This window comes from Vombatus ursinus, unplaced genomic scaffold (genome assembly GCF_900497805.2).
Source record: "Vombatus ursinus unplaced genomic scaffold, bare-nosed wombat genome assembly UNPS02014799.1, whole genome shotgun sequence".
Taxonomy (NCBI): Eukaryota; Metazoa; Chordata; class Mammalia; order Diprotodontia; family Vombatidae; genus Vombatus; species Vombatus ursinus.
The window spans coordinates 25,659,280-25,681,202 of NW_020954577.1; the positions used below are offsets into that span (position 1 = coordinate 25,659,280).

General features: G+C 40.9%; 1 protein-coding gene and 1 pseudogene across 2 annotated transcripts in view; one reads left to right on the forward strand and one right to left on the reverse strand.

Annotated features, from left to right (window-relative positions):
* The window catches only part of SLC6A20 (solute carrier family 6 member 20), a 52,318-nt gene that overhangs the window by 23,812 nt on the left and 6,583 nt on the right, over window positions 1-21,923 (reverse strand). For both annotated transcript variants that reach the window (XM_027872520.1, XM_027872522.1), the window contains exons 2-3: window positions 12,272-12,412; window positions 8,132-8,223 (exon numbers count right to left, since the gene is read on the reverse strand). In XM_027872520.1, coding sequence (XP_027728321.1) covers window positions 8,132-8,223; window positions 12,272-12,412 — 233 coding nt within the window. The remainder of the gene's footprint in view (window positions 1-8,131; window positions 8,224-12,271; window positions 12,413-21,923) is intronic.
* LOC114050528 lies at window positions 13,748-14,927 on the forward strand (annotated as a pseudogene).

The following is a 21,923-nucleotide window of genomic DNA, read 5'->3' on the forward strand; positions in this document are numbered from 1 at the left end:
TTCTCACTTACGTTCATCTCATATTCAATCTACTGCCAAATCTTGTATTTCAGTACATATGAGGCACACTGTCAACCATCTGAACCTCTTCCAAACCTGGCCCCTTCCTCCCTTTCCAGTCTTCTCATACCTTACTCCCCTCCAGGCACTCAATGGCCCAACCACATTAACCAACTTTCTCTTCCTCAAACATAACCCCCATCTCCATGTCTACAAATGGCTGTCCACCATGCCTGGAACGCTCTGTCTTCCTCATCTTCACCTCTTAGCTTCCTTCAAGAGTCCCCTCAAATTTCACTTTCTGCAGGAGGAGTCTATTCAAATCTTCCCATCTGCTAGTGCCTTCCCTTCTAGTTTTCCATCAAATCCCAACCCCCCACTCCAACTCCCAACCACTCTTAGACTTGAATATTCCAAGTGGTTATCATTATTGTCATCATCACCCTCATCACCACCACCACCACCACCACCACCATCATCATTATTAGCTGTGGGTACTCCCTCCACCAAACGCAGACCACAACCCCTTTATAACTTAGAATATCTTTGAGTGTTTCGCTAGTCGAAAAATTCATTACAGTGAGGCTCTTTGAATTTAGACATGCTGGCTTTAGGATGATAATCAGATGGTACATTACTGTTTCTTTCCTACTTGAAGCATTTCCAGCATGGGAGAACCTTTCAGAATTTGCATGTCCACCCATGGGTATACTAGTAAATGTTTAACAACTGGCTTTCTGGGGGTGGGAGGGAGGAAATTAAAGTGTGCATGACACACTTAAGTATAATCTGTATTATTAACATTTTCTCCATGACTTTCTTAAGTCTAGACAGTGAAGAAAATAATAAATCAAGCCCTGATGTGTAGGTGTGCCAGTGCTGGAAGGGGCTCCAGGACACCCCTGCCTCCATCCCACAGTGAAGATCCAGGGGAATACTTTTGCTCAGGTATGTAGCTTCTAGATTTTCTAGAGAGCAGCCAATGCCAATGTTTCATCATGAAGGTGCATAAAAACCAGAAGCAGAGGCTGCTCCCTTGGGTATGTCCTTGGATCCCACCAGAGGGTTTTTTGGTTTTTTTTTAAGGGAGTAACATCACATAGTGTCCCAAGACTCAATGTCTCTTCCACTGTCTTCTGCTGCATCCTGTAGCAGAGCACAGATCCCTTAACTCTCCCTAGATAGATTCTTCCTGCTGCTTCAGGGGTGTTTGCCCCTCCTTACGCCTCAGGGTGTCGAGGTGTAAAACCCATCCCTTTCTTTGAGGTCTGAGCTCCTTAGATTCCTTTTACTTTCCCCCTTTCACCCCCAAGGCAGATTTATTCAAGAAGAATCCCTGAAACAGCCCTGAGCATAACATTAGTCCACATCTATAGAGAGCTTTAAGGTTCGCAAAGTGATTCTCAACAACCTGGAGAATATGTAATTGGTATTCCCATTTCACAGGTGAGGACATTGAATTTCAGAGAGGTGGAAGTGACTTGCCCAGATTTACAGGGCTATACCCCATGTCTTCTGATTTTCACTGCTCTTAAAATATTTATATAATTATGTTTCAAAAGAATTGGTTTGCTTTGTAGTCCTATGCATTTAAAAATATTATTCTGAGAAGGAATCCAACTGCTTCACCGGGGGTACATGAAGCAAAAAAGGTTAAGAACCTCTGCCCTACACCATGCTGACTCTCAATAGTTCTTGTCAAGGAAAACACACAGACTAATTCTAATAACAATCCTGAATTAGAGATGGAATTAGCTTAAGCCCACATTCATCGTCATCAAAGCACATTTACGAAGCACCCTTTGGACAAAACAAGTAAACAGTGGTAGATCAAAGCACATGATTCAGGAAATCAGAAGAATAGGAATTTAATAAAACAGCATGCCAAGGAAAAACAAGGAAGGTCTCTCTGGAGCACTAGTTAATTCCTAATGAATCTCATAAATTGGTCACATGTATTTGGATTCACACTTTGAAATTGTAATTACATAAAATATGGTCATTGGTCCTAGCCCAAATGGAACAAAGCAGCATGAACGTGAATAATGCTATCACTTTTCAGGATTCACTATTTACACTAATTTGGACCTAACTAGTTCCTCTGCCTCCTCAACACGGCCGGAGAGAGGCACATCAGTTCATTTACTGAAGGGTATTAGAAACTGGTGTACAAATTCGTCTCTGCTCGGTCATGTCCGTTACTTTCTCAGCACAGGGGCAGTTCGAGGATACTAGATTCTTGCCATGGCAATTGGACAAACACTGACATTTCAAGGTGCAGGGTTTGTCATTATCACTTAGGTCCAGACAAGATGCTATGGCTCAAGATACAGCCGCCACGGTCTTTTTGATTTGCTTGTTTTTTTGGTTTTTTGTTTTTTTAATCAACGAATATCCACCTTCTCTCCCTCCTATTTCCTTTACTTTCTCTTCTCTCCCAGCTCCCACAATTAGAAAGAAAGTTTAAAAAAAAGGAAACAACCTGGTTACAAAGATGTATAGTCAAGAAAAACAAATTCCAACATTGGTCATTTAAAAAAGTAGTATGTCTCCATCTGTCTATCACGTCTCTATCAGGTGGGTTGGTAGCAGGTTTCATCCTGAGTCTTCTGGATTGGGATTGGTCATTGCATTGTTCAGAATTCCTAAGTCTTTTTAAGTTGTTCGTCTTTACAATATTTGGTTATTGCAAACATTGTTCTCCTGGTTCTGCTCACTTCACTCTGCATCAGTTCATATAAGTCTCCTCAGGTTTCTTTGCAACCATCCCCTGCATCATTTCTTAGCATGATGATATTCCATCACATCCATATACCATAACTTGTTCAGTCATTCCTCAATGGTTGAAAATTGATGGGCACCCCCTCAATTTAAAATTCTTTGTCACTGTAAGAATATCTGTTATAAATATTTCTATACATAGAGGTCCTTTCTTTGATCTCTTTGGGGTATAGATCTGCTAGAGAAATCCCTGGATCAAAGGGGTATTCACAGCTTAATAGATTTTGGGGCATAGTTCTGAATTGCTTTCCAGAATGGCTAGACTAGTTCAGAGCTACATCAATAGTTTGTTAATATACTTGTTTTTCCTAAAACCCCTCCAGAATTTGTTTTCCTTTTCATCACCTTTGCCAATTAGATTGTTTTGTTTAAGACTAATCTCTTCTTTAACCTAGTCTCCCTCTTATTCTCTGTTTCCTTTTACCCCTTTCCCTCTGTTTCCCTGCTAAGTGAAATGTGTTTTTTATCCAACTGTGTGCATATTTCCTTTCTTTGACCAGTTCAGATTAGAGTAAGGTCCAAGAGTCACCTACTCCTCTTTCCTCTTACTCCTTGTTATGTAGATTTCTACTTGTACACCTCAGTTATGTGACATAATTGTCCCCATCTTTCCTCTCTCCTTCTCTCCATTCCCCCCAGACTGTGGTCCTCTTCTCTTCCCTTTCCACTCTTCTTTTAAAATCATCAAAACATAACACAACTACTCTCAGGGTCTGTGTGTAATTAGACATCCTCTGTGATCAGGACACATATACCATCTCCCCATATTAAAATATAAACAGTTCATCCATGTTTTGTCCCTTATAATTGCTTGTTCATGTTTACTTTTTAAATGTTTCTCCTGAGTCCTGTGTTTGCACTTCAAAGTTTCTACACAGCTCTGATCTTTTCACCAGTAATGCTTGCAAGTCTTTTATTTCATTAAAGACTAATCCCAGCCCCACCCCACCCCCATCCCTAAATAGGATTATATTCAGTTTATTCTTGATTATAAGTCTATATCCTTTGCCTTCTGGAATATTGTATTCTAAGCTCTCTGCACCTTTATAGTGGTGACTGCTAAACTATGTTTGGTTCTGGTTATGGCTCCTCAGTACTTAAATTCTTTCTTTCTGGCTTCTTGCAGTATTTCTTCTTTGACCTGGAAGCTCCAGATTTTGGCTATAATGTTCCTAAGAATTGTTTTTCAAGTGACTAGTGCATTTTTTCTATTCCTGCTTTGCCCTCTGGTTCTAAGATATCTGGACAGTTTTCTTTTATGATTTCTTGAAATATGATGTATAGCCTTTTGATCTGGGTGTGGCTTACAGATAGACCAACAATTCTTAAATTATCTTTCTTCTATCTGCTTTCCAGGTCAGTTCTTTTTGCGATAAGATATTTTGCATTTTCTTTTTTTTTTTTTCAGTGTTTTGACTTTGTTGTAATATTTCTTGTTGTTTCATGAAATCATTAACTTTTATTTGGTCCATTCTAATTTTGAGAGTTTGTTGCTTGGATAAGGTTTTGAAGCTGTTTCATCTCTTCAAGGAATTCTAGTTGAACTTGTGCCCAAGCTGTATTTTCCTTTGAGGCTTTATTTGTATATGTTTGGACATCATTCTCTTCTTTTGATTTGATGTCTTGAGTATTCCTATCACCATAATAGCTTTTTGTGATGGGATTTAAAAAAATTGCTCCTGCCTTCATTCTGACTTCAGCCTTTATGTGAAGGCCAAGCTTCTAGTAGGAATACTTGGGCTAAATTCTGCTGCTTCTTTCTTGGGATATTGAGTTTTATGTTATTCCAAGATTTCAAGGTCAGTTCATGCTGATGACCTAGAAGTTTTCAGTGCTCCTAAAGTGGTCTGTCCCAGGGCAAAGTTGAATTTCTAACCTCTTGGTCTGAGCTCTGCAAGTTGCTTGGAGCAACATGTCTGTGGGTTTGCCCTGGTTGAAGTTTCAGTAGACAACTGCTGCACTCAACCATTATCAGCCACCTGAAAAGCTATGCTGGTTCAGGGGAGAGAAGAACAGGTTCTCCTTTCGTCTGGGATTCCTGCCTAGATTATTCCTGTATGGGCTTCAGACTGAGCTGGAAGCTGGAAATGATCCTTCAATTCATTGCTGGCGACATAGCCGCACAGTTGCGGATTGTGTCTGAACTTGCCCCTTGCTCAGTACATAGCCTAGGACCCACAACTCCTTCTCATCATAGAATGCCACCCTCAGTACAAGTCCCCTCTTCAGTCCACTATGCATTTGTGATTTGGAACTGGGCAGTCAGTAACAGAGTTATCAGTTAGTACCTATTTCTGCATTCTGCATAAGGTCAGATTCCTCTACACTGTATCTGGGACTTCTTACCATGATGTACAGACTTTCCCTGCTCTAGAGTGCTAGATCCTGTCCCCCATGATTATAGACCTCACTATCTGCCTCCCTATCTGTCTCTCCTCCTGGGCTGTCAATAAAATGACTGTGATTACTTATTGTATTTCTATATCAGGACTTGGCCTGGTACATTTTCTAGATCGGTAAGGAAGACAACTTAGCTATAGTTTTTCCTGCTACTCCACCTGCCATAGGTTTACATCTGTCTCATTTGCGTTTCAGCTATTGAAAACTGTATCTTATTGCTCCCAAGAGACTCCCGTCCTCTCTTTAAACTGGGCGCACTGGAAGCTTATCTACTCAATCAGCATTCATGCTGGGTGACACCTCCATGCTCAAATCTCATACATAGCCTCCTGAGAGGTATAGTTCAAATAATTTGGCACAATCAGCAAGATTCCAAGCATAGCAGGAACAGGAGTCCCTCCACAAAGACTCTACTTATGATTGACTAACTGACTGAATAAATAAATAAATACTAAAGTGACTCACAAAGTTTAACAATCTTCAGTGCTTGTAAGGTGTGTACTAAAGAGAGCACAGTTTCTCGGAATGGTAGCTCATTGTCATGAGATTTCATTTTGAGTTAGTGGATTGATAAAGAGGTTAAAGACAGCTCCAAGGAAAATTGCCCTCAAAGTAGCTAATTTCTTTTTGAGGATCTGCTCAAACGGAAACTCCAATGGATCAAGACTCCATGTTGGAGGAGAAATAATAACTGATATTTGTACTTCATGGTCACTAAGTGAGATTATCTTATAAAAGATATATTATCCTCTTATCTGATCTTGATCACAATCTGTGAGATACATAGAGCAAATATTATTAATCCCATTTTACAGATAAGAAAACTGAGACTCAGCAAGATCAAAGAACTTGCCTACAAATAGTGAATTTAGGACTTTAACCCAGGTCTTCTGACTCCAAATCCAGTGTGCTTTCTATTATATAGTGTTGCCCAAGAATTTATAGGATCATAAAGCTCAGGCTGGAAGAGACTTTAGACATCACCTAATCTAACATCATTTTATAGATGAGGAAACTGAGGTCTAGAAAGGTGAGCCCACTTTCAGAGATAGATTTGTTTTTCATTCAATTTTATTTTATTTTCAGTTCTGAATTCTCCTTCCTCCTCCATCCATTGGAGAGGAAAAAACCCCCCAGAACCCAAGACCTATTACAAATACATAATAGTCATGCAAAGCAAATTCTCTCATTAGCCATGTTCAAAAAAAGAAGGAAAAGGGAAAAAAAGAATACACACACACACACACTTTAATATACACTCTGAGTCCATCACCTCTCTCTCTGGAAGTGGATGGCATGTTTCACCATAGGTTCTCTGGAATTATGTTTGGTTCAACTATGTTGATCAGAGTTCCTAAGTCTTTCAAAGTTGGTTATCATTACAATATTATTATTTCATAAATTGTTCTCCTCATTCTGCTCACTTCACCCTGTATCAGTTCACATAACTTTTCACAAGTTATGTTGAAACTATCCCCTTCATAATTTCTTACAGCACAATAGTATTCCATCTAAGTCATATGTCATAACTTGTTCTGCATTCATCCCCCTAATTGATAAACATCCCCTCAGTTTTCAATTCTTTGCTACCAAAAAAGAGCTACTATTTTAGTACATGAGTCTTCTTCCTCTTTCTTTGATCTCTTTGGAATATAGACCTAACAGCAGAATCACTTGGTCAAAGGGACAAATATGTAGAATACATATGGGTTGTTTGAGTCAGGCATATGAGTATTTTCAACACTAAAAGACTCAAGGCTATACTCAAAGATGCCTAGCCATGAACCTACAATTGCCCAAATCTCACTAAGGCCAAAGGCTGGTCTACTTTGTCACTAGAGCAGGCTTGACGGAAAGGGGACCTAGTTTTCTTCCTCCCAAGTGACTGTTACAGTGTGTTTCCTGTTCTCTGTTTCATTGCTGGGTGAGAAGAAGAAAAAAGAAAAGGGAGGAAGACGCTGAAATGTCTTTGTGTTGGGCTTGGAGTCAGGAAGACCTGGGTTCCAATCATCCCTATTATACTTTGCCAGCTGTGTGACCATGAACAAATCACTTAATCACTAAATCTTAGCTTCCTCCTCTGTAAGATGGGATAATAATACTCATACCCCAGGGTTATTGTGAGGCTCAAGTGAGAAAACATATGCGGAACACTTTACCACCTCTAAAACACTATATAAATGTATGCCACTATTATTGTTACTATAGGAAATAATAAATGCCTTGTTGAGTTGAATTATCAAATTGAAGGTGAAGAATAGGCATCATTATCAAGGCAGAGAAGTCAAAAAGCAGAGGTTCAGTCACAGAAAGGAAAGCCTATGGGGAGACCAGAAGGAAACCCATAGGAATGAAAAAATAATACCCCTGAGGACTGTCTTTAGACTCTGGAAGAGGAAAGAAGACATAAGACGCCCATCTTGCCCAAAGCTAGAAAACAGAGAAGGACCACAAGAAGAAAGCATAGCAGCGGCAAAGGTCATCACATCCCTTTGATGATAGGAATTTCATTATCTTTCCCAGATATCTTCTCATAAGGACTCACCCCTATTCCCCTTTATTTAAAGTATCTTTTATGGAGCAATATGCAAGAATTTTGCACCAGTAAATGTCCAGAAGTTATGGAGAAAATTAAAATGTAACTAGCTGGGGGGGGGAATTCCTTTGGGGACCCAGCCATCCTCTAATGGAGACACTTCTCCCAGATCTCCTACCCCAATCCCTCTCCCACATTACATTGTGTTTTGCCCTCAGCCTGTTGCAATATAAGTTTTGGAGTATTCTCCCTGTGCTGCTGCTAATATAATAATGCTGTCCAGATGAATGTTAGATGATTCATTTTCTTGTGCCTCCCTTTCCCCAAGGGGCAATCAGGGATAGACCCCAATCTCAGCCTCCGGGTGACTCTATCCCCTGGCCCTGGTGCATCTGCCAAAGCCTCCCTGGTTACCTGGAATGAATGGAAGAGGTACCAAAAGGACCAGGCGTTAATCATGTTGTAGTACATGGAGAGGAAGAATGAGACGACCACGCTGGCAATGCCTGAAAGCGAGACCAAGGACAAAGCATTGATGGCAACAGTTTTCTGCTCTGCAGCCACGATGATGGCTATGCACGTGGCACTAATCCTACAAGGCTTAGGGCCACGATGAGCCCACAGAACTCATCACCTCATAGGTAACCTGCGTAACTAATGGGCTCCAGCCAAAGTGGGCTCCACTCCCCGTAGAGCCTTGTGCATTCTTATCTTGTAATGCACAACATTTTCCTTCCCTGGATGTCTCTCTCCTCTCTTTCTCTCTCCTCTCCAGCATCATTTCTATCCATCCTTCAAGATCTAGCTCTGGCCTCTCCTCCTCCACGCAGTGTTACCATCCCAATTCATGGCAATTTCTCAATATTCAGAATCACCATCCCATTTCGTATTTGTGCTGTTTACATAACATCTTCCTTCTTAGTTCACTTTTTACATGCCATATGATCTATATCTCTAGAACTGGGACATCAGAGGTCCAAAGAGGTGAAGTGACTTGCCCAAAGTCATGTGGGTACTGAGCATCATAGGCAGGATTTGAGCCCTCTGACTTCAGAGCTAACATTTTTTCTATTGTATTGTGTCTCATCTTCCTAATGAGATCATGAGCTTTTGAAAGACAGAGAGCCTGTCTTGTATTCTTCACATCTCCCTAATGCCCTGCAATGGTTCTTTACATATAGCAACCCAGTAGATGCTTAATAAATATTTGTTTATTGAAACTGTGTTCTCCTTCTCCTTCTAGAACATATTATTGAAGGAATGGTTTGTGAGCTTTTAGAAAGAAAAGCAGTGAACACTAAGAGCCAACATGGCTTCATCAAGAAGAAGTAACTTCTGTGCCTCAATTTCCTCATCTGTAAAATGGGGATAATAACAATTCTCACAGGATTATTGTGAGGATCAAATGAGTTAATGTATGTAAAATTTTTTGCAAGCCTTAAAGCTCTATATAAATGCTAGTTATTACTATTTTCATCTTCATTATTATTATTATTGTATTTTTTGGTTTGTTGTTCAGATGACCCCATTTAGGATTTTCTTGCCAAAGATATTGGCATAGTTTGCCGTTTTCTCCTCCAGCTCATGTTACAGATGAGGAAACTGAGACAAATGGGGTGAAGTGCCTTGCCCAGGGTCACAGACCTAGTAAGTGTCTGAGGCTGGATTTGAACTCAGGAAGATGAGTCTTCCTGACTCCAGGCCCAGTGCTCTATCCACTGTGCCACCTAGCTGCCCTCATTTGGTAGGGTTACTAAACTGGTGAGTTAGCGAATCACTCAAAGTATGCCAGAATTTCAGGAAAACATTTGATAAAACCTCACCTCCTGTTCTTGTGGACAAGATGGAATGGGTTGGATGATAGATAGCACAGGTAGATAGATTTAGATTTTGAATCCAAAGAACAGTGATTAATGGTTTCCTGTTGAGGTCTCTAGAGGAGTGCCCCAGGGATCTATTTTCGGTCCCATTCTGTTCAACATTTTTACCAGTGACTTGGACAAAGACAAGAGATGTCATACTTATTCAATTTGTGGGAGAAGGCGCAAACACGCCGGATAATGAAACCAGAGGCATCTACTGGGGTAGCCAAAAAGCGTTAAGGCAGTTTGAAGCTACAGCCATCAAACGTTAGTGTCGACAACATGAGAGGTGCTCGTCCCACTGCACTGTGTCCATGATTAACCATATCTGGAATGTTTGTTCAGTTGCAATTGCCCCATTTTATGCTGGAATGTGTCTAAAAGAGAGCGACTAGGATGGTGAAAGACCTGGAGGACATGACACATGAGGACTGGTGGAGGGAATTAGAAATGTGGAGAAAAGAGCATTTGGAGGGCACTATCTTCAGGGATTTGAGTATCTGTCACGTGACAGAGGGATCTGCCTTGCTCTGCTCAGCTCCAAAGAGCAGACCTGAGAGTAATGGATGGAAATTTCCAAAGTGTAGATGTAGGTTCCTAGTAAGGATTCCTATCACAGCACTCATTTCCCTGATTTCTTTAAGTGGGCTGCTGGATGGTACAGTGACTAGAGTGCTGGACCTAGAGTCAGGAAGATCTGGTTTAAAGCTCAGATGCACTTAGTAGCTGTGGAATCCTCGGCAAGTCATTGGACTTCTGACTGCCTTAGTTTCCTCAACTGTAAAATGGGAATAATAATAGCACCTTATCTCTCAGGGTTGTTGTGAGGATTAAAATGAAGTAATGTTTGTAAAGTTCTTAGAAAAAATAAAGTTTTATATAAATGCTAGAGATTATTATTAATAATTACTCATTGCTCAATATAGACTGAAAAACAACATATCCCGAGTGTTAAAAATTAACAGTCATTCAGAGCAGAGTCAATTTCATTTCCCAGGCACCAATGCCATGGAGATAGTTTTATTCTGCAGCAGACATGGGAGATGACCTGAATATTTTATTCAAATGTTGGTGTGCATAACTACTTGTTTTTACCCTCTCTCTTGGAGCACAGGGTGAGCAGAATATTGACTTTGACCACTGATGATGAAATGCAGCCTGATGTCAGAAGGCCTTTTGGTGGCTCCCCCCATTGAGTGGGCTGGCCCATCCAGGCTGACTTGGGATCACCTACATTTTTTTCCTGATACTGGTAAATTATGAAATACTCGTCTACCATTTTGCCTGTGGACCATGAGTTTGTTATTCAAGATGGCAGCAGGGTAGAAGAGAAGTTGGTTGCAGAAGAGGTCACTCAGTGACAACCATAACAGCAGAGTCAGAGAGAAGATGGTTTTGCCTTCAATGTGGATGCGTATTTCTTTGGGCAAGGCAGCTAGAGCTCTTTCACTGACCTGTTTGGGTCTGCTAGCATTCATTCCCAGGAGAGCATTCATAGGAACTTAGAGCTGGAAGGAAATCATGGGATGCCAAATCTACAGTGTGAATGAAACCTAAGGTCACTAGTCCAGCCCCCTCACTTTAGAGATGAGGAAGGTGAGGCCCAGAGAAATGATGTGACTGGCAAGTGGTAGAGCCGGGATTTGAACTCATGCCCTCTGATTCAATTCCCAGCACTCTTTTCCCACTATAGCAATGCTGCTTCCTCATCGAGAAGGGGAGCCACGTCAGGGAAAGAAAACTACAGCTGTAGTCAAGACAGTCAGGATCATGTCACAATAGCTGGGTGATCCCAGGCATACCAACTGGTTTCCCAAAGCCTCAGTTTCCTCATATGTAAAATCTGGATAATACTTGCATTGTCTGCTTCACAAGGGTGTGGTGAGAAATGTATTTTTGTAAACCTTAAAGTGCTATATAACACATGAATTAGTATTATTGGTAACATAGTACAGAAGCCACTGGAGGGGGGGATAGGTAGAGCATCAGCCCTGGAGTCAGGAAGACCCAAGTTCAAATCTGGCCTCAGATACTTATTATCTTTTTGATCCTGGGCAAGTCACTTCACCTCAGCCTGCCTCAGTTTCATCAGTTGTAAAATGGGGAACATAAATAGCACCTACCTACCATGGTTGTGGTGAGGATTATATAAGATATTTGTCAAGTGTCTGAAACATAGTAGGAGTTTAACAAATGTTTGTTTCTTTCTTTCCTAGTGGCAAGAGCTAGCCTCAGTGTTAGGAAACATGGGTTCAAGTTTTCCCTCTGACATATGCTAGCTTTGTGAACCTGAGGAAGGTACTTAACTCCTTAATGACACAGACAACCCTCCATGGCTATAAGTTACAGAGCAGGTGCATTGGGAGATTGAGTTTACCAAGTAACTCGATTTCTCTCCCACCCCCAATATTCTCACCTACCATCCAAATGACTACTTAGTTCGGCAATTCTGTTGATAGCCAACCTTCTCTTTTTCTTCTGATCCAGATTTTTCCTTACTATCCATTCTCATCCTTTCCTGTCCCTTTTATTGTAACCAAGCTTGTCTTTGGGGGTTTTCTACTATTAGCAGATATACTTATAGGCGTAGAACACAATGGTCTATGTTATATTGAGCATGGCACTCCCCAAGGCAGTCTATACCTGCCATGATGAGGCGAACAACACAAGAATGCAAGAACGGGGGACCTACCGACTCCTCGAAGATAGGGGCTTATCATATTCCACGCTCCGATACTCCCCTGCCGCATACGCTGTCCCACTGCCAGCTCCAGATAAAGAAGGGGCATCCCTTCAAGAATGAGCATGATGAGATAAGGGACCAGAAACCCACCTGCAGGACAAAATAAGCACAAATCATCTCTGCCATTCAGTTAGGAGAAGCAAGTATGGTGTCATGGAAAAAGTACTTCATATGGAGGCAGAGAACTTAGTTCAAATGCCGACTCTGCTATTTACAATGTCTCTGACCTCAGTCACCTCCTGTCTCTGGGGGATCAGTTTCCTCATTTGTCAAATGAGAGGATTTGATGGTTAATGGATCATCGAAGATTCCTTCCAGCTCTAAGCAATGATCACATGAGTTTAGCTGCTGCTCAATTCATCGAACACCTATTCAGCACTGACTGCATGGGATTCTGCTGGGTACTGAAGAAAATACAAAGATGAGGACGATGCATTACCTGCCTTCAGTGGGCTTAGTCTTGTAGCAGAGGTGATAGAAAGGACTATCATACAACATGAAACATCAAAATATACAAGAGAACAGTGGAATGAGAGTTCAAAGCAGAGATCAGATCAGATCAGATCAGAGATCGAATGACTTCTGATTAGACAGGGGACAGGCACCATGGGAGAGTTAGTATTTAAACTGCGTAAGTTTTCAACTAGCAGAAACGTGGCACAAAGGTCCCCCAAAGGAATAGCATAAACAAAGGCATGGAGGTGAGAAAGGGCAAGATATGTCTGGAGAACAGTGAATGGAAGGTATATAAAGGGGACGAATTTAGAAATACTATATAAATATGTGAAGGGAAATAAAATTCATTGTGTGTAGGAACTACCCAATATAGGCAAGGAAAGGTAGAATTGGTGTGAGGTACAGGTTGGGGAACGCCTTTGATGCTGGGCTAGGGAGTAAGCAATGCAAAGTAATTTCCAGCAGGAAAGTGTGTTTATCCCTGGGGAGGTGGGAGATCCTGTAGGAGGTGGGCGGAAGGAAGAGAGGGATTCTACTATGCAAGAAAGAGGCACTAGGGGGAAATCACTTGTGCAAAGTCTTGGAGGTAGGAAATTAATCACTAATTTAAAAAGGAGGTAGCCATGCTGTACTCAGTGTTTCAACTTCTGCTGTTGCTAAATCAGTGAACTAAAGTCACCTCTCAGTTACTCAGGATATTATTGGTCTAAAGCGAGGGAGGTTAGGTGGCTAGAGTGGGATGCTAATGGAATCCTAGATCAATCAATCAGTCTACAATAAGCATTTGCTAAGTATCTATTGTGTGTCAGGCACGGTAAGGGGGTGACGTGGGCAAGGAAAATCACTTTGGTGAATGTGTGGAGAATGGAGTGGATTGAGGAGAGCCGAGAAGCAGGGAGACTGTCACAATAATCTGGTGAGAAGTGAAAGGTATTTATGTGAGTCAAGACAAGGGATTGGACGCTAGAGATGTGGAGGCAGAAACAGCAAGGTTCGCAGGTTGATGAGACACGTGGGGAGAGTGAGGAGTGAGGAACGTAACACTGAAGTCATGAACCTGGAAAACTGGAAGAATTGTTGGCGCCTGCATGGATAGATGGAGGTTTGGAAGAGCGATGGGTTTGCAGGGGAAATTAATAGATTCCAATACCAGGCCGGCCACTTGGCTTTGCTGCATTTCTCGGCCTGGGCAAATTTGAACAATAGTAGGTGTTTACTACTTGGAATCACTTCAATCGAGCCTTCCTGTGTTGACTGATTCTATGATGGACTCAAAGGGTAAATACCCTTAGGGGAGACGAGGTGTTCACCAGCGGCGAGGATCCAGGACTTGGAATGAGAGAACCTAGGTTCAAATCCCAGCTCTGACAGTAAGTGCATGAGCTTAGGCAAGTCCAACCTTTCTGGGTCTTAGTGTCATCAGATGTAAAAGCAGAAGGTAGGACTAGATAATCTCAAATATCCCTTCCTAGTCCAAACCGTATGACTCTTAGGAACTACAGGTGAGTTGTGGGCTCCTTTCCTGAGAGCAGGCTTTGATCAGAGGAGGGCCAGGGCACTGGATGCCTGAAAGAGAAAGAGGTTCTCACTGAGCTGGGAGCCTTGAAAGGGAAGATTTGGAGTCGGCTCCTGGGCCTGAGACCCTGGAGTTGTCTTGTCCCCCCCCCCCCCGCCCCCCAAGCGTGATCCGGCTCAGCCCCAGCCAGCCAGCCAGTACTCCAAGAGATAGCAGCCCGCACCGTATCCGGCAAGGTCTTCATCCAGCAGGACTACAGCAATGGCATGGCACCGGTGCCAGCTCCAGACCAAGATCCCCGCCGAGCTGGAGAACTGGATTGACCAGCAGCAGCTTGAAGAAACTGTTCGTACTCTAAATAACCTTTGTGCAGAAGCAGAAAAGCGTGGGAGCCAATCTTACCTTGAAGGTTGTTTAGCTTGTCTGACGGCATATACAATCTTTTTGTGCATGGAAACACTTTATGAGAAGGTTCTTTGGAAAATCACCAAATATATTCAGGAACAGAATGAGAAGATATAGCCCCCCCAGCCATCCACCCAAGGCCTCCTTCCGACAGACCCAATTGAGAGAGGACTTCGTGTTACTGAAATTGCCATTTATAAAGACAGAGACCTAAGCAGTGGGAGATAAACAATGGAGTCTAAGGGTTCCTGTCAGAATGGGACACTTTTCTGTCCACCAGTCAACTGCGCGGTGTCCCCTACCTCCTCTCCAAGCATCATTCCTTTGTATCTCCTGCCAGAGCCACGGGGCCATCCTACTTCAAGGACTAACCTTCTAAAATTGTGCTCCTGGGGTGACATCTAGTCGCTGAGCATCCTCTTTGTGTCTTTAAACTGTGTAGAACTCTTTAGTCTTTGTAATTATTTCTGAAAAAATATAATGAAGCTTTTTTCTTTTTAAATTCAAGATAATTTAAGAAAAAGAGCTCTGTAAATCAGCCGAATCCAAAATCCATTTCTTATCTGCCTCCAGGACTCTGATTCTGCTCAATATTTATGCTGTCATCTCTACCAGGTGTTTTTTTTTTTTTTATTTCAACAAGGCATATCCAGGTTTAGTTTCATTTTCCCTGAATTGAAGGATGCCTTTTCTGTGTCCTATTGACACATCTCCCAAGCTCTTCATGGAGTTTACAGGATTACCAGAAGATCTGTTTCTACTGTTGGTTTCTCATATGGAAGCTCAATGGAAAGATCATGTAAAATGCTATTTGTTTTCAATGTTGCACTTATTACTAAGTGAACCAGTATTTCATGTGATTTCTGGTGACCTTGATTCTCTTTGGAGAATTTTATATCATTACTGCATCACCATGAACATTGGGAGGATGTAGTATGTGTTGGTTGTTTTATTAAAACTACTAAAGCACAATAAAGTGAATGCTAAACCTTCAGACCTATAGACATTCTTGCTCTGTCCCTTAATGTGTAATAAGCAAATGTAATGAACGTTTTCCTCATGACTTTATTATACACATAACTTACGGGGGGGAAATTTGGTAGGACTAATATTGTATGTGTTCATTTTTAACTATTTCCACTGGCAAAACTTATAAATCATAAACTTTTCTTGAATTCAGTATTCAGGATGTCCATAGATCTTGTAATTAGTTCAGGTAAATAATATGAATGTTTCCTGAGTAAAATTCTCCAAAATTTAAGTTAATATTTGTTTTTCTGCTACCTACATTCTTTATGATGAAAGACCTTGAAATTAAGTTAATCATTGTGATTTGAGAGCATTGTTCTTTGGAAAGAGCTAAGGGATTTATTGAAAAGAATGGAAAAGGTAAAATTCTTCTTCCAGTGACATTGTAGGTGCAAATACAAGATCTAATCTTCAGATTTAATTTCTTTTATGGATTTGTTAGTCATTCACCTAAATCCCAGAGGTTTGTTTTAATATTTTAATTATATAAAACCCTTTTTGTTTTCTTATAGCCTGCAAGTCTGTCTACCTTTCATACACATTGCAATAACTTTACCCAAATATTAATGCATTAGTAAAATTTTTCTTTTTAAAAAATTAATAATTAATTAGTTTTCAACAATCACTTTTATAAAATTTTGAGTTCTAAATTTTCCCCCTCCTTCTTCTCTCCTCTCCCCAAGATGGCATGCAATCTGATACAGGATATACATGTACAATAATATTAAACATATTTCCACATTAGTCATGTTGTGAAAGAAGAATCAGAACAAAAGGGAAAGACCACAAGAAAAAAAAAACAACAACAAAAAGCAAAAATAGTATGCTTCGATCTGCATTCAGACTCCATAGTTCTTTCTCTGGATGTGGATAGCATTTTCCCTCATGAACGTTTTGGAATTGTTTTAGATCCTTGCATTGCTGAGAAGAGCTAAGTCTATCAAAGTTGGTCCTTGCACAACGTGGCTGTTACTGTGTACAATGTTCTCCTAGTTCTACTCACTTCACTCAGCATCAGTTCATGTAAGTCTTTCCAGGTTTTTCTTAAATCCACCTGCTCATCATGTCTTATGGATCAATAATATTCCATTATATTGATATACCACAACTTGTTCAGCCATTCTCCAATTAATGAGCATCCCCTCAATTTCCAGTTCTTGGCCACCACAAAAAGAGCTGCTATAAATATCTTTTGAACACGTGGGTCCTTTTTCCTTTTTTATGATCTCTTTGGGATTCAGACCTAGTAGTGGTATTGCTAGGTCAAAGGGTATGCACAGTTTTATAGCCCTTTGGTCATAGTTCCACATTGCTCTCCAGAATGGTTGGATCAGTTCACAACTCCACCAACAATGCATTAATGTTCCAATTTTCCCACATCTTCTCCAACATTTATCATTTTCCTGTTTTGTCATATTAGCCAATGTGATAGGTGTGATGTAGTACTTCAGAGTTGTTTTAATTGGCATTTCTCTAATCAATAGTGATTTAGAGCATTTTTTCATGTGACTATAGATAACTTTAATTTCTTCATCTGAAAACTGCCTGTTTGTATCCTTTGACCATTTATCAGTTGGGGAATGATAAATTTTTTCTTAAATAAAAAAGAAGATTTTCCCCATCACCCTCAAAATTAGTGCCTTTCTCCTGAGGTTACCTCCAATTTACCCTGCATGTATCTTTTTTGTCATTTACATGTTGTCTCTCCCATGAGAAGTGAGCTTCTTGAGGTCAGGGACTTTGTTTTTGCCTTTCTTTCCCTCCTTAGCACTTAGCACAGTGCCTAGCATATAGCAGGTGCTTAACAAATGCTTGTTGACTGTTGATTGATTGACAATCCTCAGCTGAAGAGTCTTTCTCCAAACCCAGTAAACCAGTTCACAAATGTGTGTCCCTGGTCATGAAGGGGGACCTGCTGAGAAAGTAGATGAGTGGTACATGCTGGGGTGGCACCTGAGTTCAAATATTGGCTCTGCTTCTTTCTACCTATTTTCTTTTTCTAATTCCTTCCCAAGGGTTGGGATAGAAGACCCAGATTGTCCCCTTACTGAAACACCTTCTTAGCAGAGTGCTCTCTGAGCACTCCTCATCCCTCAATTACTCTTGTTCTATGTAAAGACAGTCTAGTTAAGACTGAGTTCCTGTGTTACTCTGGGTGCAATACTTTGTATATCCCCAGTTTTCAAAGGATGGTCCCTGAATCCCTTGGAGTCCTCAAAGCCCTTTCATGGGGTCTGCAAGGTCAAAACTATTTTCATAATAATACTAATATATTATTTGCCTTTTCCCTTTTCCAACCATACACTTACATGAGGCCCAATTTTCTTCAAACATTTGAAATGAAACGACATTTCACAATAGATTGAATGCAGAGGCAGAAATGAGAATCTAGTTATCTCCTATTAAGCCAGATATTAAAGAGACTTCTAAAGATATATAAAACAATGCAACTCTTCTCTTCAATTGTCTTTGTCTTGGAAAAGATAGTTGTTTTTCATAAAAATCGTATTTATGTTAACATGGAATTGTTTTATTACTTTAATCAATATTTTCAAATTTTATCAGTTTTAATTTCAAATATAAGCATTGCTAGACATAGCTTATAAAAACAAAAATTCTTTGGGTTGCTTGATAATTTTTAAGATTATGAAAGGGAGGGGCAGCTAGGTGGCACAGTGCATAGAGCACTGGCCCTGCATTCAGAAGAACCTGAGTTCAAATCCAACCTCAGACACACAACACTTATGAGCTGTGTGACCCTGGGCAAGTCACTTAACCCCATTGCCTAGCCAAAAAAAAAAAAAAAAAAAGATTATGAAGGGGACCTGAGACCAAAAAGTTTGAGAACCACCAGCGTATATTGTCACCAAGTAGTCTTGCCAATAATATTGTGTGCATACTGCCTTCAAGGCACTGTCCCCACATTGTCACCAGGTGAGCTGTGGTGACTCTTAAGAGATGTGTCATTTCAGCAGTGGGATTTTTTCCTTCTCTAAAACACAACCTTTTATTAAGTAACAAAAATTGATGGCAGATGGACTGGCGGCTAGAGAACTGTCTTTGGAATTAGAAGATTTGGGTTTACATTGGATCTCTGACAATTGACCCAGAGCAAATTACTTAGTCTCTCAGTGCCTCAGTCAACCCTTTAAAAATGATTAAGTAATCAAAAGGGTGCAAGATGCACATCAGTAGAGAGCATCCTCACTGGGAGGTCTTAACACAGAAGGGATCACAGATCTAGTAAAAATAAATTATTATGAGATAGATTTACATACACTTGGGTTTACACTGGCATCTCTTCTCCCTTTAAACTTGTCGGCAGTTATTTATTCTAAATGACTATTATGTGCCCTTTATTTTCACTTGGGCTGGTTCTTATGCCCTTCCGTGTGTATATTAGCACAATTGTCTAAAGAGCAAGTAGGAGGTGAAAGATGACATTGTAAAAGGAGAGGATGCCAGTGATGGCAGCTGATCCTGGGCATAGGAATGGACAGGGTGAAGGTGGCTGATCTCATCTTCTGTCCTGGGTCCTGCTCAGTCTCTACCAAGTTTTCATTGGTGGAAAGAAAGGGCAGTGGTGTATCCTGGCCCATGACCCCACAGTGTTGTGGGCAGCAGGCAGTGGTTGATAAGAAGTTTGCTCCTGTGTCCACAAAAGCATTTCATTTTTAGCATTATAGCAAGCTTGATTGAACTTTTGCAGTAGGCCAGGAAAGACAGGACCAAGGAAATGAAAGGGAGAGTCTTTCAGCTAGCAACTGAGGAGAGGAAAATATATGAGGAGCTGGACAATGTCCACCAAGCACTTGGCTGAATTCCAAAGCTGTCTGCCGCCAGGGAGCGTCCAGGGGTTACAGATCACTGCTACCCCACGCTGAGAGCTGCAGCTAGTACTTTCTGTGCCTGGAACAACGGGCACAAATCATAACGGGGTGGTGACACAGCTGGGCTGTGGAGGAGCTCACATGGGTACAGTCCCTGGGGGAGACAGCTGTCAGTGGAGAAAGCTCTTGGAGTTTATGGTTTTAACTAATTAATTTTGCTAATTAGATGCTAAGCTCAGTTATTTTTACATTGATGAAACACTTTAAGGGCTGTCTTCTAAATTTTAGTGCCCTGACTCAAAGTCCTAGTCACCCTGCCTTAGTTTTGTTCTTCCTATTTCCACTCCTAGAAAAGTCCCTGAAGTCAAGGCATGCCAAAGGTCACAAGATAAGTGCCCGATTGACTTTTGGAGTTATTTGATTCTGAGCATTTGCAGTAACCCATCAGCCCTCTATCTCACTCTGAGAATGGCATCTTTCCTCACCAGACCTAAAACAAAGCAATCAATGAATCAATCAACAAGCATTTATTAAATGCTCTTTCTTATGTGTCAAGTTTTGGGTATACAAATACGGAAGTGAATCAGTGCTTGCTCTCAACAAAGCTTACATTCTGCTTGGGAGATAAAACATATTTATAGATAAGGAAATAAAAGGTATATACAAATAAAAAGTCAGTGGGGTACAGTAGAAAGAGTAATGGGTGAAGGTCTCTGAAGCATCTTTGGGTCATTCTATGGTTTGAAATTTATGACTGGGATCTAACTTAGAGTTACTGGTTCAGTGTAGCCATATCGATTGACCTTGAACTCATCTCCTTCCCTTCTCCATCAACGCAAATAGACACACACACACACACACATACACACACACACACACACACAAACACACACACACACATACATACACACAAACACACACACACACACACAAACACACACACACACACACACACATACACACACACACATACACACACACACACACATACACACACACACACACACACACACACACACACAATGATTTTGGATAATTAAATCCACACCCAGAACTATCACTAGGGATGTATAAGGCTGGGTCCAATCAGAGACTGGGAAGCCCTCTATCCCACTTCGAGTTCACTGGGAATCACATAGCTAGTAAGTGCCTGAGGGCAGGATTTAAACTCATCTTCCTCACTATAAGTCCAGCACTCTACCTGGAATACTACCTATTCAGAGGCAGCCAGGTGGTGCAGTGAGCAAAAAATTGGACCTAGAATCAGAAAAATCTGGGTTTTATTATTAGCTGTGTGATTCTGGGCAAATTGTAGCAGCTAGGTGGGGCAGTAGATAGAGTACCAAGCCAGAAGTCAGGAAGAATCACATCTTCATGAGTTCAAATCCAGTCTCAGACACTAGCTTTGTGACCCTGGGCAAGTCACTTAACCCTGTTGGCCTCAGTTTCCTCAGCTGTAAAATGAGCTGGAATGACAAGCCACTCCAGTATCTTTGCCAAAAAAACCCCAAATGGGGTCATGAAGAGTCTGAAACAACTCAGCAAGAAGATGGTGCAGTGAATAGAATTTTGGACTGACCTGGAGTCAGGAAGATTCAAATTTTAATCCTGCCTCAGGCCCTTATTAGCTGTGTGACTCTGAGAAAAACACTTAATCTCTCAGCCTCAATTTCTTCATCTATAATATGGGGATAACAATAGCATCTAGTTACACGATTCTAGAGATCAAATGAGATAATATGTAAAGTACCTTGCAAACCTTAAAGAGCTATGCAAATGCTATTATCGTTGTTGTTGTTAAAAAAAATTATACCAGGAAGATATACAAACTATTGATTAGGGTTGTAAATAAATAAGACCCAATTCAATTCCCTCTTGTGTAGCAATAGGTCTATGTGTACACAGGTGTGTGACAAACCTTCTTTCAGGGCTCAAGGCAAGACTCTCCACTAGGACACTTTCACAAATCATCCCCCAGCAAGCTCTCACTTATTCTGGGTTCACAGAGTCTCAGAGTTGGAAGGGATCTCAGACAGATGTCATCTTTCTCTTAGAGGCCCTTCTAAAACATACCCAACAAGTGGTCATCCAGCCTTTATTAGTAGGAAAAGGGCTAAGGACAATAATAATGCCCTCTTTTAATAGCTAATATCTAACATTTACATAGCACCTACTATATGCCAGGCACTGTGCTAAGCACTTTATAATTATTATCTCATTTGATCCTCACAACAAACTTATGAGGTAGGTAGTTTTATTATCCCCACTTTACAGATGAGGAAAATGAGGCACGCAGAAGTTAAGTGACTTGCCTAGGGTTACACAACTAGTAAGTATTTGAAGATAGATTTGAACTTGGGTCTTC